Consider the following 13,719-nt stretch of genomic DNA (forward strand, 5'->3'; position numbering starts at 1 on the left):
TCATGCCTGTTTGCCATTCTTAAATGGTTCTTCAAAGGACTATCAGCTTGAAGGTTCTTTGAAGCACAACAAAAGGTTCTTCTATGGCATCACTCTGAAGAACCCATTTGGAACCAAAGGATGTCCTATGCACTCTAACGAATGTGTTAGAAACAACTAAAAAATGTGTTGTCCCTATCTGAACATAGAGATGTGTTAAAAAACAACACAAGTTGTGTTATTTTTAACACATTTGTCGTAAGAGTGTACACAGCATAACAAAAGTAATGCGTTGGAAACAACACAAATTTTGTTGTCCTTATCTGGACATAGAGATGTGTTAAAAACAACACAATTGTGTTATTTTCAATGCATTCATTTTAAGAGTGTGGGGCATAAAGGGGAGGTTCATGGAGATCATGTGCAGTGTCTCATTAGTAGCCTCATGCTTCTTTCCCATCAATCTCAAAGGCCCCATCATCCATCAAGGGAATAGGAGAGCAAGGCTCGAGTGCTGACAGGTGGTGTTGGGGGAACTGCCATCATGGGGATTATTGATTATTGACAGACTGGGCTTTTATTATTTAAAGTTCAATTATTCAGTTTCTGCTGAATAAAGAAGTTTGTAGTTGTAGTATAATGAATACAACAGTTAGATCCAGTCGAACTATTTATTAATTTCTGATCGGACGAGAGGCATTGCATGAGTCATCACGAGTGGCAATATCCCAGCACAACCCCACTCAATACTTTTTACTGCTAGTCATTTCTCTGCATATTGCATTGAATTATCCAACACATACATTCCATTCATTCATAGCGAAAGAGCAGCAATTTCATAACCTCACCTTGGAGTGAGAAAAACGCAAAGTAGGTGGCTGGCAGATCGTAAATAAGCTTAGACGTATGTTTTGGTCGCAAAACCTGAATTTTTAGATGTAATAGTGCTTGTTTCTTGCTAAGTTTTATAAAATATAAGGGCACAAACCCTGAACTTATTTATTAATACAAAATGTGAAAATGTGAATAAATACTTCAAAAAGTTTATTGTTTAATAGAATAATTAGGTACAACACATGTTTCAACCATTTGTTCACTTTAATGTACTATGTCTTGGTTTAAATGAGTATTTTACCTTGTCATGTCATTGACCCATGTACAGATATTACCTTCTCACACAAATGTATATACTGTATGTATGTAGACAACAAATTTCAAAGCATATTGCTAGAGGGTATGGGACAGTCTACCTTCCGTGATTGACACAGTTATAGACATTTTTTAAACTTGTTTGAATGTTTGTTGTTTGTTTTTCACCTTTGAGCCTGCCTTTGAGCCTTTTGAACGTTTGCCATGAATGAAAAAGCACAATCTCCAGATTTCTCACCTGCCTAGCATTTCCCAGCCCTGGCCAGCATTCTCCCAGTTCCACAGGCATCTCTGCTCCCTCCGCCTCTGCTCCCAGAGTGACCTGGTTAATGGGAGTTTACTAGTCCAGAGCTATGTAGTCATTAGGGTCCGGTGATGAATATGGCTTTTGTCACATAATCTACCCTGCGGCAGAGGTGTGATGTTACACACTCAAGACACACAGACACACACACACACACACACACACACACATACACATACACATACACACACACAGACGTGCCCTCGTAAATATGTGCTTTGGCACACAGGCCGAGCCATTTACATTTATTCAGAACTAAACACTTGCACAATTGCAAATATTCTAACATCTCTCTCTGTCTCACACACACACACACACACACACACACACACACACACACACACACACACACACACACAGACACACACACACACACACACGCAGACACACTGAGGCATTACTGGAAGACTGATTGGAAGAACCCAGGCCACAGAACTAATTGTGTGGGTGTTTAATGAGGGCTGTCATGGGCCCCAGAGAGAAGGGGCAGCAGGAGAAGAGCAGAGAGCTGGAGGAAGGACCACGATAGGGGAAGAGGGACAGTGTGGGGTGGGGGGCTGACCCTCTATTGGTCTTTTGACACATCAATGCCTGGTGGCTAAGTCAGAGGAAGAGGCTTGTCAGGTTCCATTAGAGATGGGAAGAGCTGAGAAGAGCTCAGAGCTTGGCGGTCAGGGAAGGAGCGGCAGTCGGTGGGAAAGGGAGAGGTGGACAGCATAGAAATCAAGAGAATTGTGTGTGTGCATGTAATGCTGTGTGTGTGTGTGTGTGTGTGGGGGTTGTGTGTGTCTGTGTGTGTGTGTCTGTGTGTGTGTGTGTGTGTGTGTGTGTGTCTGTGTGTGTGTGTGTGTGTGTGTGTGTGTCTGTGTCTGTGTCTGTGTGTGTGTGTGTGTGTGTGTGTGTGTGTGTGTGTGTGTGTGTGTGTGTGTGGCTATACATGGTTAAATATACATGATCATTTTCTGCAGTCCGTTTCTTAGGACCTCAGGAGGAAGCCACATTTAGAGAACTATTGACAGTTTCACCGCACTCTCTCACCCCTGCAGAATCCTCCCACATATGTGGCCCTTCAAACACATATGGGCACATCACACAACATGTCAAAATGCACAAATGATGTGGTTTCACACATTCACAGTCACCCACCTCCGTAATATAGCATGCAAACTAATGGGTCAGAGCGGAGAGGGGGGGTGGGGGGTTGGGGGGTAGGACAGGGCTGATGAAGCAGAGAAGTAGTGGTGCAAAAACACCTACACTATTCCTATAACTATTCCTGTAGTGGTGCAAAAACACCTACACTATTCCTATAACTATTGTCTCTCTCTCATACTTATGTCCCTCAGCGTCCTTTCTCTCTCTCTCCCTCTCCTCCCTCTCTCTCTCTCTTTGGGTTCCTCTGTCTCTCTCTCATACTTATGTCCCTCTCCTCCCTCTCTCTCTCTCATTCAGTTCCTCTCCTCTCCTCCCTCTCTCTCTCCTTGGGTTCCTCTGTCTCTCTCTCATACTTATGTCCCTCAGCGTCCTTTCTCTCTCTTTTCCTCTCCTCCCCCTCTCTCCTTCAGTTCCTCTCCTCTCCTCCCTCTCTCTCTCTTCTTCAGTTCCTCTCCTCTCCTCCCTCTCTCTCTCTTCTTCAGTTCCTCTCCTCCCTCTCTCTCTCTCATCCTTATGTCCCTCGGCGTCCTTTTTCTCTCATTTCCTCTCTGCTCTTTTCCTCTGGCCTCTCCTGCCACGTGTGTCATGCTTCCTTCTCATTTCTCTCCATCATGCTTCTCTCTTTCTCATCTACTCTCTTCCTGTCTCCCTCCTCTACCTCTCTTCTCTTCTCTTCTCTTCTCTCTCCCTCTCTCCCTCCTCTACCTCTCTTCTCTTCTCTTCTCTTCTCTCTTCCTCTCTCCCTCCTCCACCTCTCTTCTCTTCTCTTCTCTCTTCCCTCTCTCCCTCCTCCACCTCTCTTCTCTTCTCTCCTCTCTCCCTCTCTCCTCCTCCTCCCACCTCTCTTCTCTTCTCTCCTCTCTCCCCTCTCCTCCTCCTCTCTCTCTCTCTCCCTCCTCCACCTCTCTTCTCTTCTCTTCTCTCTCCTCCCTCCCACCTCTCTTCTCTTCTCTCCTCTCTCCCTCTCTCCCTCCTCCACCTCTCTTCTCTTCTCTTCTCTCTTCCTCTCTCCCTCCTCTACCTCTCTTCTCTTCTCTCCTCTCTCCCTCTCTCCCTCCTCCCACCTCTCCTCTTCTCTTCCTCTCTTCCTCTCTCCTCCTCTCCTCCTCTCCTCTTCTCTCTTCCTCTCTCTCCCTCCTCCTCTTCTCTCTTCTCTTCTCTTCTCTCTTCCCTCTCTCCCTCCTCACCTCTCTTCTCTTCTCTTCTCTCTTCCTCTCTCCCTCCTCCACCTCTCTTCTCTTCTCTCCTCTCTCCCTCTCTCCCTCCTCCACCTCTTCTCTCTTCTCTTCTCTCCTCCTCTCTCCCCTCTCCCTCCTCCACCTCTCTTCTCTTCTCTTCTCTCCCTCTCTCCCTCCTCTACCTCTTCTCTTCTCTTCTCTCTCCCTCTCCCTCCTCCACCTCTCTTCTCTTCTCTTCTCTCTCCCTCCTCTACCCTTCTCTTCTCTTCTCTCTTCTCTCTCTCTCCACCTCTCTTCTCTTCTCTCTCTCTCCTCTCCCCTCTCCTTCTCTTCTCTCTTCTCTTCTCTTCCTCTTCCCTCCTCTCCCTCCTCTCTTCTCTCTTCTCTTCTCTCCTCTCTTCCTCTCTCCCTCCTCCACCTCTCTTCTCTCTTCATCTCTTCTCTCTCCCTCCTCCACCTCTCTTCTCTCCTCTTCTCTCTTCCTCTCTTCCTCTCTCCCTCCTCCACCTCTCTTCTCTCTTCTCTTCTCTCCTCTCTTCCTCTCTCCCTCCTCCACCTCTCTTCTCTCTTCTCTTCTCTCCTCTCTTCCTCTCTCCCTCCTCCACCTCTCTTCTCTCTTCTCTTCTCTCCTCTCTTCCTCTCTCCCTCCTCCACCTTCTCTTCTCTCTTTTCTCTTCTCCTCCACCTCTCTTCTCTCTTCTCTTCTCTCCTTCCTCTCTCCCTCCTCCACCTCTCTTCTCTTTTCTCTTCTTTCCATCACTTTCTCTTGTGGATTGTCCTTAAATAATAGTGGAAGAGCTTTTATTCTCTTTCTCTCTCTCTCTCTCTTTCTCTACCTGTTTTCCACCCCTCCTTTACCTCTTCCGTTTCCTACCCATCCCATTGGTCTCTCTCTCTCTCTCTCTCTCTCTTTCTTCACCTGATTTCCACCCCTCCTCTTCCGTTTCTTACCCATCCCATTGGTCTCTCTCTCTCTCTCTCTCTCTCTCTCTCTCTCTCTCTTTCTTCACCTGATTTCCACCCCTCCTCTTCCGTTTCTTACCCATCCCATTGGTCTCTCTCTCTCTCTCTCTCTCTCTCTTTTTTCACCTGATTTCCACCCCTCCTCTTCCGTTTCTTACCCATCCCATTGGTCTCTCTCTCTCTCTCTCTCTCTCTCTCTCTGTCCCCATTCATCCCCTCCGTGGGATCAGAGTGCTGGTTGGTGGCGGAGCAGTGGACCGGACCTTGGGTCCTCCAGAGCTCCCTCTGCTGCTCTCTATCTGCACCCCCCTCTCGCCCCCCCTCTCGCCTCCCTCTCTCACTGGCCTTCCCCTTCACTCGCCACAATAATGTGTGTGTGTGTGTGTGTGTGTGTGTGTGTGTGTGGCTATACATGGTATAGCCTCCCTCTCGCCTCCCTCTCTCACTGGCCTTCCCCTTCACTCGCCACAATAGGGTCGATTGTCCATGTGTCTCACACACACACACACACACACACACACATACACATACATAAAGAAAGGGGTTGTGTGTGAGTGCGGTTCCCTTGCCATATGCTGCCTTTCCTCAGGAATGTCATTATCTACACACACACACACACACACACACACACACACACACACACACACACACACACACACACTGCTGCTGCTGAATAAGAGGGCTGGGGGGGGGGGGGTGGAGAGAGGGGTGATTCAAAAGGAGGGGTTAGAGGGAGAGAGAGGGAGAGGGGGAAGTCATCGGGGGTGAGCTAGTTAAAAAGGGGCGGAGAGAAAGAGGGGATGAGCAAGAGAAGCGAGAGAGAGAGAGAGAGAGGAGGATGATGCGGTGAAAAGAGGGAGTGATCTGCTCAGTGTGAGGCGAGCTTCGAGCGGCACACAGAGAGAGGGTGTGTGTGTGTGTCAGACAGACACAGAGAGAGACAGAGAGAGAGAGAAGGAGGCATTGAAAGCGATCTCTGGATACCCTTGCAGACCCACGCGCCCACACACACACACACAGTCACACACACACACAGTCACACACACACACACGCACACACACACACACACACACACACACGCACACACACACACACACATGGTCATGCTCTTGCTCAGTCTGGGCGCGATGAAGAGGACGAGCCGCGTCAGGTCAGTGTTGTTTTCTCTCCAGCGTTCACACCCTCACAGCCGTGCAGCACGCACTGGTAGCTGCTCTCAGATCAGTGCAGCTCCTCTGCTGTCAGACAGCTGCTCCCGGCGGGAGGTTGGGGGGAGAGGGGAGGGTAAGGGGAGACGCCTGACCTAGAGTCAGATCAGAACATGTTCTGGGAGACTCTAGACAGCGTGGCCGCTAGCTTCAGGGCTGATTTCAGCTCAGAGATGTGGGCTGACTTTTAACAAAGGGGGGAAACTGGCGATCTGCTTGTCACAGCAGCTGCAAGCGTGCTCAGCATCAAGGTCCCAGCTGTGTGTGTGTGTGTCTGTGTCTGTGTGCGTGGGTAGGTGTGTGTCAGACATGCTAATAGCGTCGGTTGCTATGCTGTGGTTTTCACTGGTGCTGTGGGGCTTTGTTATCTGGAGGAGGAACACACCAGTCAAGGCACTGCAAGCATGAAGAAATGGATGTGCATCCACATGCATACAAAGCAGAGATTTAGTGTATGTATGTACCACTTAACACACACACACACACACACACATGGAGAGACAGAGAGACGTGTCGGGCTCTTCTGTGTCAAGCTTTGACCAGACGGGGCGGGGGGCAGGGATGTGTGTGTGTGTGTGTGTGTGTATGTGTGTGTGAGTGTGCCTTCTGTCACCAGCAAGCAGATTAAACACTGTGAGCATCTCTTAAGAGAAGCATTTAGTCTTTGTGTGACTGTGTGAGTGTGTTGGGGGTGGTGAACAGGGGTGGCTGGGTTGTATTCTGAAGTGTTTACAATTGTGGAGGTACGTGTGTGTGTGTGTGTGTGTGTGTGTGTGTGTGTGTGTGTGTGTGTATGTGTGTGTGTGATGCACATGATGCTCATGAAGTGTGTATGTTTGAGTCAGCAGTTTTCAATGTAAATGTGACCTGTTCACACTCCCCTAATGTTTGTGTGTATGCAGTATGTCTATGTGGCTGTGTGTATTGGAGTGTGTTTCAATCTATCTGAAGGGTCGTGTGTATGAGTTTGTGTGTAGGGGCCACTCAGCTGGTCAGTTTTTTTGTTTCCATTCGTGTCTGTGTGGCTATTTGTTTGTATTTGTTTATGTGTTTTATAGGGTTCTGTGTAATTAATGTCACTCACAGCATTGCTGACATCCGCTCACAACATTGAATCAAAAGTGTGAAGAATAGTTTATATTTGTATGTGTGTGTGTGTGTGTGTGTGTGTGTGTGTGTGTGTGTGTGTGTGTGACCCCTGTCAAGTCAGACTTTGCTCATTGCTTTCCTGTGTGATTTTGAGTGGCTGGACTGCTTTGTGATAGTAAGTGTTTTAAGTAAAACCAGTACTCAGTAAGAGGTCGTTTAACACGGAAAACAGTTTATGAGTTCCTGCTACATACAAAACATTAAAGAGTAAGCAAGAGAACTAACGACCTCTGTAAACTCAGTTCACCATTCCCTGTGCCGTCCTGTTGATCTCACTGAATCTGTTTTTGAACGAAACAACGCAGATGAATGTTTTCCTTCTTCTTTCTACATCATTGCACTTTAGAGACAGTTTTGTGTGTGTGTGTGTGTGTGTGCGGCTGTGCGCGTGCGTGGGTGCGTGTGCAGTTGTGCTTACACATGTTTGTGTGGCATCAGCATCAGCAGGGTTTGAAGTTGTCAGGCACTGTGCCGTATATCAGGCATGGGCAAGGCCATTTAAGAATTGAAAACAGATCATTATGTTTAACAGCTTTGAACATTTCTGATAGCTTCAGGCAGAGAAACTTTCCTTACTCTTTAAGTCCTTCTTCAAAACCCTGGCATGACATGTGTGTGTTTATGTTTGTGTGTGTGTGTGTGTGTGTGTGTGTGTGTGAGAGAGAGAGAGAGAGAGAGAGAGAGAGAGAGAGAGAGAGAGCTTTGACAATGGTAGCAAGTAAAAGTAGAAGTAAAAAAGCAGAAACTTCTTCAGTGTGAAGTAAAGTTTCACGTTTGAAAGAGGAAGTGTTCTTTTTTAGTTGTCTTATTAGCTATATACTTGTGTACATGCGTACATACTAACACACACACACACACACACACACACACACACACACACACACACACACACACACACACACACACGCACACACACACGCGCGCGTGCGTGCACACACACACACACACGCAGGCACGCACGCGCGCACAAACACACACACACGCAGGCACGCACATACACACACAGGCACGTACAGACACACATGGAAACACACATATTCTCAGCAGATCAAGTCAAGTTCTTTTTTTGATTGCTCATTTTAGTTTCACTTTTAATGGTTAATAACCATCAGTCCCATAATATGCTCTGTAATGGCTACTGGCAGCTTGCTAGCATATAAAAAGAATACTCAGAGCTCTGAAATGGGGAAATTGGTGGTCTCTTTTCTCTGAAATTCTCTCACACACTCATAACTCAAAACACACACACACCGACAGTAAGTGAGGAGATCAGACCATGACTTCGGGCCTACGCACACATTGACCATCATGGGACAGAGGTCAGAGGTCTGTCGTCATGACATCGGGCCAAAGGAGTGGACAGTGTTTGGGAAGCTTCTGTTTATTCAAGGACCTGGGTTCGGAAAGACAGGGGACGTCTTAATGTCACAAATGGAGAGAGTTTTTGGTCTATCCTTAGATATCCTGGTCCAGGAATCATTAACTCTGATGTTGGGGTTGGTGTGAAGATGCTGAATGTAGACACATACAAACAATTACATTGCCTCAGTTGCTTTGGCTATGTTTTATGCTGTAAAATAACCATTAAGCAAAGTTGAGTATTCTCTGAATTATAGAAGAGAGAGAGAGAGAGAGAGAGAGAGAGAGTAAGTAAGGGGCATCATCAGTCCATCACCTCCACACTATTGATCATTCATGCTGGTGTGTGAGAGGCCTGTGATTACATTTGCAACATCATGTTTGTAGTCTACTCTCTCTCCCTCTCTTCTCCTCTCCTCTCTTTCTCGCTCTCTCTCTCCCTTCCTCTCCTCTTCCCCTCTCTCTTCCTCTCTTCTCCTCTCCTCTCTTTCTCGCTCTCTCTCTCCCTTCCTCTCCTCTTCCCCTCTCTCTTCCTCTCTTCTCCTCTCTTTCTTCTCTCCTTCCTCCCTTCTTCTCCTCTCTCTTCTCTCTCTTCTCCTCTTTCCTTTCTCCTTTTTTCCTTCCTCTCCTCTCCTCTCTCTCTCCCACCCCTCTCTCTCCCTTCTCCTCTCCCCCTTATCCTCTCCTCTCTCCCCACTCTGCTCCTCTTCCTCTTTCTCTCTTTCTCATCTCTTCTCCCCTCCTCTCTCTCCCTCGCTCTCTCTCTCTCTCTCTCTCTCTCTTCCTCTCCTCTCTCTGTCCTTTCCTCTCCTCACTTCTCTTCTCCTCTCCTCTCCTCTATCTGTCTCTCTCTCCCACCCCCCTCTCTCTCCTTTCTCTCTCTCCTCCTCTCCTCTCTCCCTTCCTCTCTCTCTCACTCTTACTCTCACTCTTGCGTAAGTAATCTTTCACACCCCAACCGGTATGGCCACACAGGATGATGATAGTCTCCGGTCTGTTAGCAGTCATTTCCCGCCATGTTTTGATTTGACGTGACCATGGCTCCACCCCCACAGCCACATTCCCCCCCTTCCCATCATGCCCCTGGTCACCCCCGCGTCTGCTGGTCACCCCTCAGATTACAGCCATCCTCCTCCCATCCAGCCATGAACACCCAGGATGCCTTGCAGTTTATAGCTGAAGCCTGGCCACATCACACGTCCTGCTGGGATATTTCGGGGCTGAAGCCAGTGTTTAGGGTGGCGGGCACAAGGCCAAGATGGGTCCCCTCCTTCCCTAATCTCTGGGCCTGGTGTGGGGCTGAGACCTCGGTTGTGCTCTGATGAAGGGGTAGAAAGGGGAAGAGGGGGGAAAGGAGGGGGTGGGGGTGGGGGTTAGGGGACGAGGGGGGCAGCAGGGAGGAAGGGTGGCGGTTTGGAACGCGCCCCACGTCTGCCAGCCAGTAGGAATGAGGCTCCACCAGAACCCAGAAAGAGAGTAATTCCCAGGCTTGGATCAGATGGGTGTATGGTGTGTGTGTGTGTGTGTGTGTGGCTCTGTGTTGAAGCACTTGCCTTTCATTTGTGGAATGTGGATGGCAGTTTCTATATATGCGAAATGTGCTTTGACTTCCCTGTAGGGCATTAGAATTGATTGTGTGGCTCCATTTCAACCTCATAAAGTCAACACAGATTTAGCCCTACTCTCTTACATAACTTTAATTAGTCTGCTGGGCTGATCAGAAGGGGCAGAATAATATTGATTGCTCAGTGCATTGCAGACTGTTTACTTAGGGTGACGTTCTGACTCCATTATGTGCTGCTTATTGTGCCTACAACTGACATAAATCATTATTTAGTGACCAGCAGTCAGAGTTTATTGAAGTTGTGTCCTTGTAAGTGAGAGATTTATGAGAGGCGAACTTCTTTAATGTCTGTAAGAATTTATGAACTTGTGGACACTTCTGGTGTTTGCATGTTGAGCTCAGCCCTGTGAGGTAGAGTTCAACTTCCACTTCAGAGATCATGAGAACCGGTTTTTTGACAAAGGGAGGGTAACCCAAAACACACACAAATGCGTGCATGCGCGCACACACACACGCACACACGCGCGCACTGTGTCAGACACAAGAACACCTTGTTCACACAGAGGACCAGACCTGCAGTGAGTACAAGACAGGGCGTGAAATGCTCTCTGAGGATGTGCTACGCAGCGGAGAGCTGTGAAGGAGAGTGTTACGGTGTGTGAGTGTGTGAGTGTGACAAAAGATGAACAAAAGACGACTGTTTGACGATGGCCAGGTCACAGCCATTCCTGTATGGAAAGGAGGCTACGCAGGTAACAATTTTTGAACGCTTCTCATTTTTTTCATGCTCTAGACATGTGCCACACACACACACAGACACACACACACTCACACACACACACACACATATTCATACATATGCATGAACATTTGTGTTGTTAAGAGGTGGGGATCTGTTTGGATAGCGCAGAACCTCAGTCTGGCTGATTTAGAATCTGTATAAACTTGTGGATGGGATCCGTTCTAGACCAGGTGTGGACCTGTCACACTCCACTGGTGTCACTGACACGACCGCAACATAGCGCTCCATTATGCTTTGGCTCTGTGCTACACACCATGGAGATATGATCTATCTGTGTGTGTGTGTGTGTGTGTGTGATTCCACTCAGCTTTGGGAGTCATGCTAAGACATGTATTGTGGCTAGCAGCATGTGTTTGTTTGGTCTGATGCTGTTTATCTTCTGACTGCTGCGATGGAAAATGTGTGTTGTTTGAACAGGGAGAGAGAGAGAGAGAAAGAGAGAGAGAGAGAAAGAGAGAGAGAGAGAGAGAGAGAGAGCGACATAAACAGAGAGATACAGACAGAGAAAGAGAGAGAGAGAAAAGATAGTGAGAGTCTGATAGAGTAAAAGTGGAGATGAGTGCAGGAGATTGATGGAGGGAGCCGTGTGAGAGCCGTATATACAGTATGGACCCTTTCAAGAGAGTTCCATTATCAGCATCATAATTGGCCCCACAAGACTTCCTTTTTAACATTCCATATGTTATCTTAATGCAGAGGAAGTAGATTGGGGCCCAAATAGAACGTTCAAGCATTGTTTTTGTTTTTATTGTTGAAAGGGTCTATACAAATACCCCAAGAAGTTGCATGCAACACACACACACACACACGACTTTATGGACCCTTTCAAGAGAGTTCCATTATCAGCATCATAGTTGGCCCCACAAGACTTCCTTTTTAACATTCCATATGTTATCTTAATGCAGAGGAAGTAGATTGGACCCAAATAGAACGTTCAAGCATTGTTTTTGTTTTTATTGATGAAAGGGTCTATATATAGAGAGTTCGGACAACTAGGGAATGGAATGTTCTGAGCTATCCCCTTAGCAATTGGTTCCGAGGTGGTCGCGTGTTTTATGGACGCCATGTTTCATCCCAAAAGCAACATTCAGCAGATTCCCATTGACATAGTACAGTGAACAGAGGAAATCATCTAAATTATTAAACAATACAATTATTTAATTTAAAAAATGTCAAACTGTTATGTGTGTGACTGCAGTGCAAGAGCGGGAAGCGGAAAAACAGTTGCTCAATTTCCCCCGTGACTCAAAAAGACAGAAAGTACGGAAGCAGAATATCCTGGAGAGCTAATAATTAATACTGTGTGAGGTAAATGTCAATTGTGTCGTTGTGTATAGTGAATTGTAACTTTATTTCAGGTATGCAGTGGTTGCCTCAGAGGCCCTATGATCTTTGTGTGCGTGTGTGTGTGTGTGTGTGTGTGTGTGTGTGTGTGTGCAGTGCAGGCAGATGTGTGTGAGTACTTTGTGGAAAATCAGGTGATATAGGAGCCTTTATTTACCATCCGTTATATTCCTCTCACACACACACACACACACACACGCACACACACACACACACACACAGAAACATGCCCTCTCAATCAGGTGCACTTACTCCTCTATAAAGCCAGGGTTTGTATCAACAACACATATACGTATTTACCCATACACACAAACACACACACACACACATGCCTGTGCCTAATGTGATGTCTGATGAACGCTGCTGGTTATTTTATCATTGGTTGAAATCACACTCTGTGGTTCTTGTGCTTCCAGTGGGGATATACGGTGACCCTGGCTGCTATGGTAACACTTCCTCATGGTAACAATAACCCTGGTGACAGCATAGGTCACAAGCATGGTGGCTGATAGGAAAGGTGAAAGGGCAGCTAGAGCCATTGTGGGGGTGTAATACCATGAACCACACAGACACACACCCTCATACACAAGCACACACACAATATTCTTTCTCTTATAGGCACATTAGCAGCGCACTCACATCAGTATAGTACACTCAAAAGTCTGCATTCAGCTGCATGCCTGAACACACCGACACACAAACACACACACACACGCACTATATCTGTTCTAAATGTGTCTGTGCCTTTGACTCTGTTCAGAGACAGCCCCCCTCAATCTCTATGTGTGTGTGTGTGTGTGTGTGTGTGTGTGTGTGTGTGTGTGTGTGTGTGTGTACGTACGTACGTACGTACGTACGTGTGTGTAGGTGTGTGTACGTGTGTGTGTACGCGTGTGTGTGTGTGTGTGTGTGTGTGTGTGTGTGTGTGTGTGTGTGTGTGTGTGTGTGTGTGTGTGTGTGTGTGTTTGTTGCCTTGTCTAGAGATTAAAATGTGGCTTTTTCTACCCACCATCTGGAGCGACAAAGCCCTGACTGATAGCACTGTCTGGTGCTTCCCTTTCCCTATAGTACACTCACTTAAACACACACACGCACACACACAAACACTGAAAGGGAAACTTCATGTGTGAAGTAATGCCGTTATTACAGTTCTATCAATTGGAGCTGCTGCAGTATGTCAGTGCTGCCAGTAATGCGCTAATAACGTCTGTCTCTCTCTTTCTCTCTCTCTCTTTCTCTCCATATGTGTGTGTGTGTGTGTGTGTGTGTGTCTGTCTTTCTTTATGTGCACATATGTTAAACAGGTGGTGAGATGAACAAGCTGAATGAACATGTATATGTGTGTGTGTGTTGTACAGGAAGCTGCTGCTGCATCTTGTGTGTGTGTGTGTGTGTGTCTGTGTGTGTGGACGTGTGTGTGAGTTTCTCTTTAATCTTTTATGTGCATGTGAAATTGCCCTGTGAGGGTGCCAGGCGTCCCTGGGGGGGATATGGCCCAGATATCAGAGATGCATTCATCAAGGGCTCCTTCAGGATCAGCCAACCTTAGGGGTTCCACCATGTC

At 47.1% G+C, this 13,719-nt stretch overlaps 1 protein-coding gene across 9 annotated transcripts in view; it reads left to right on the forward strand.

Moving 5' to 3' along the window:
* fgd4a (FYVE, RhoGEF and PH domain containing 4a) overlaps positions 1 to 13,719 on the forward strand; it is a 67,688-nt gene that overhangs the window by 16,286 nt on the left and 37,683 nt on the right. Inside the window, exon 1 of one of the 9 annotated variants that reach the window (XM_048256901.1) lies at positions 5,590 to 5,879. The exons of 6 other annotated variants lie outside the window; for them this stretch is intronic. Coding sequence is in view for 2 of the 3 variants with exons in the window: in XM_048256896.1 (XP_048112853.1) it covers positions 10,692 to 10,761 (70 nt within the window). In the remaining variant the exon portion in view is untranslated. Of the gene's footprint in view, positions 1 to 5,589; positions 5,880 to 10,475; positions 10,762 to 13,719 lie in introns of those variants that run through there. 2 more of the 9 variants (XM_048256896.1, XM_048256894.1) reach the window with 2 other exon arrangements.

This window comes from Alosa alosa, chromosome 11, assembly GCF_017589495.1.
Source record: "Alosa alosa isolate M-15738 ecotype Scorff River chromosome 11, AALO_Geno_1.1, whole genome shotgun sequence".
Classification (NCBI taxonomy): Eukaryota; Metazoa; Chordata; class Actinopteri; order Clupeiformes; family Clupeidae; genus Alosa; species Alosa alosa.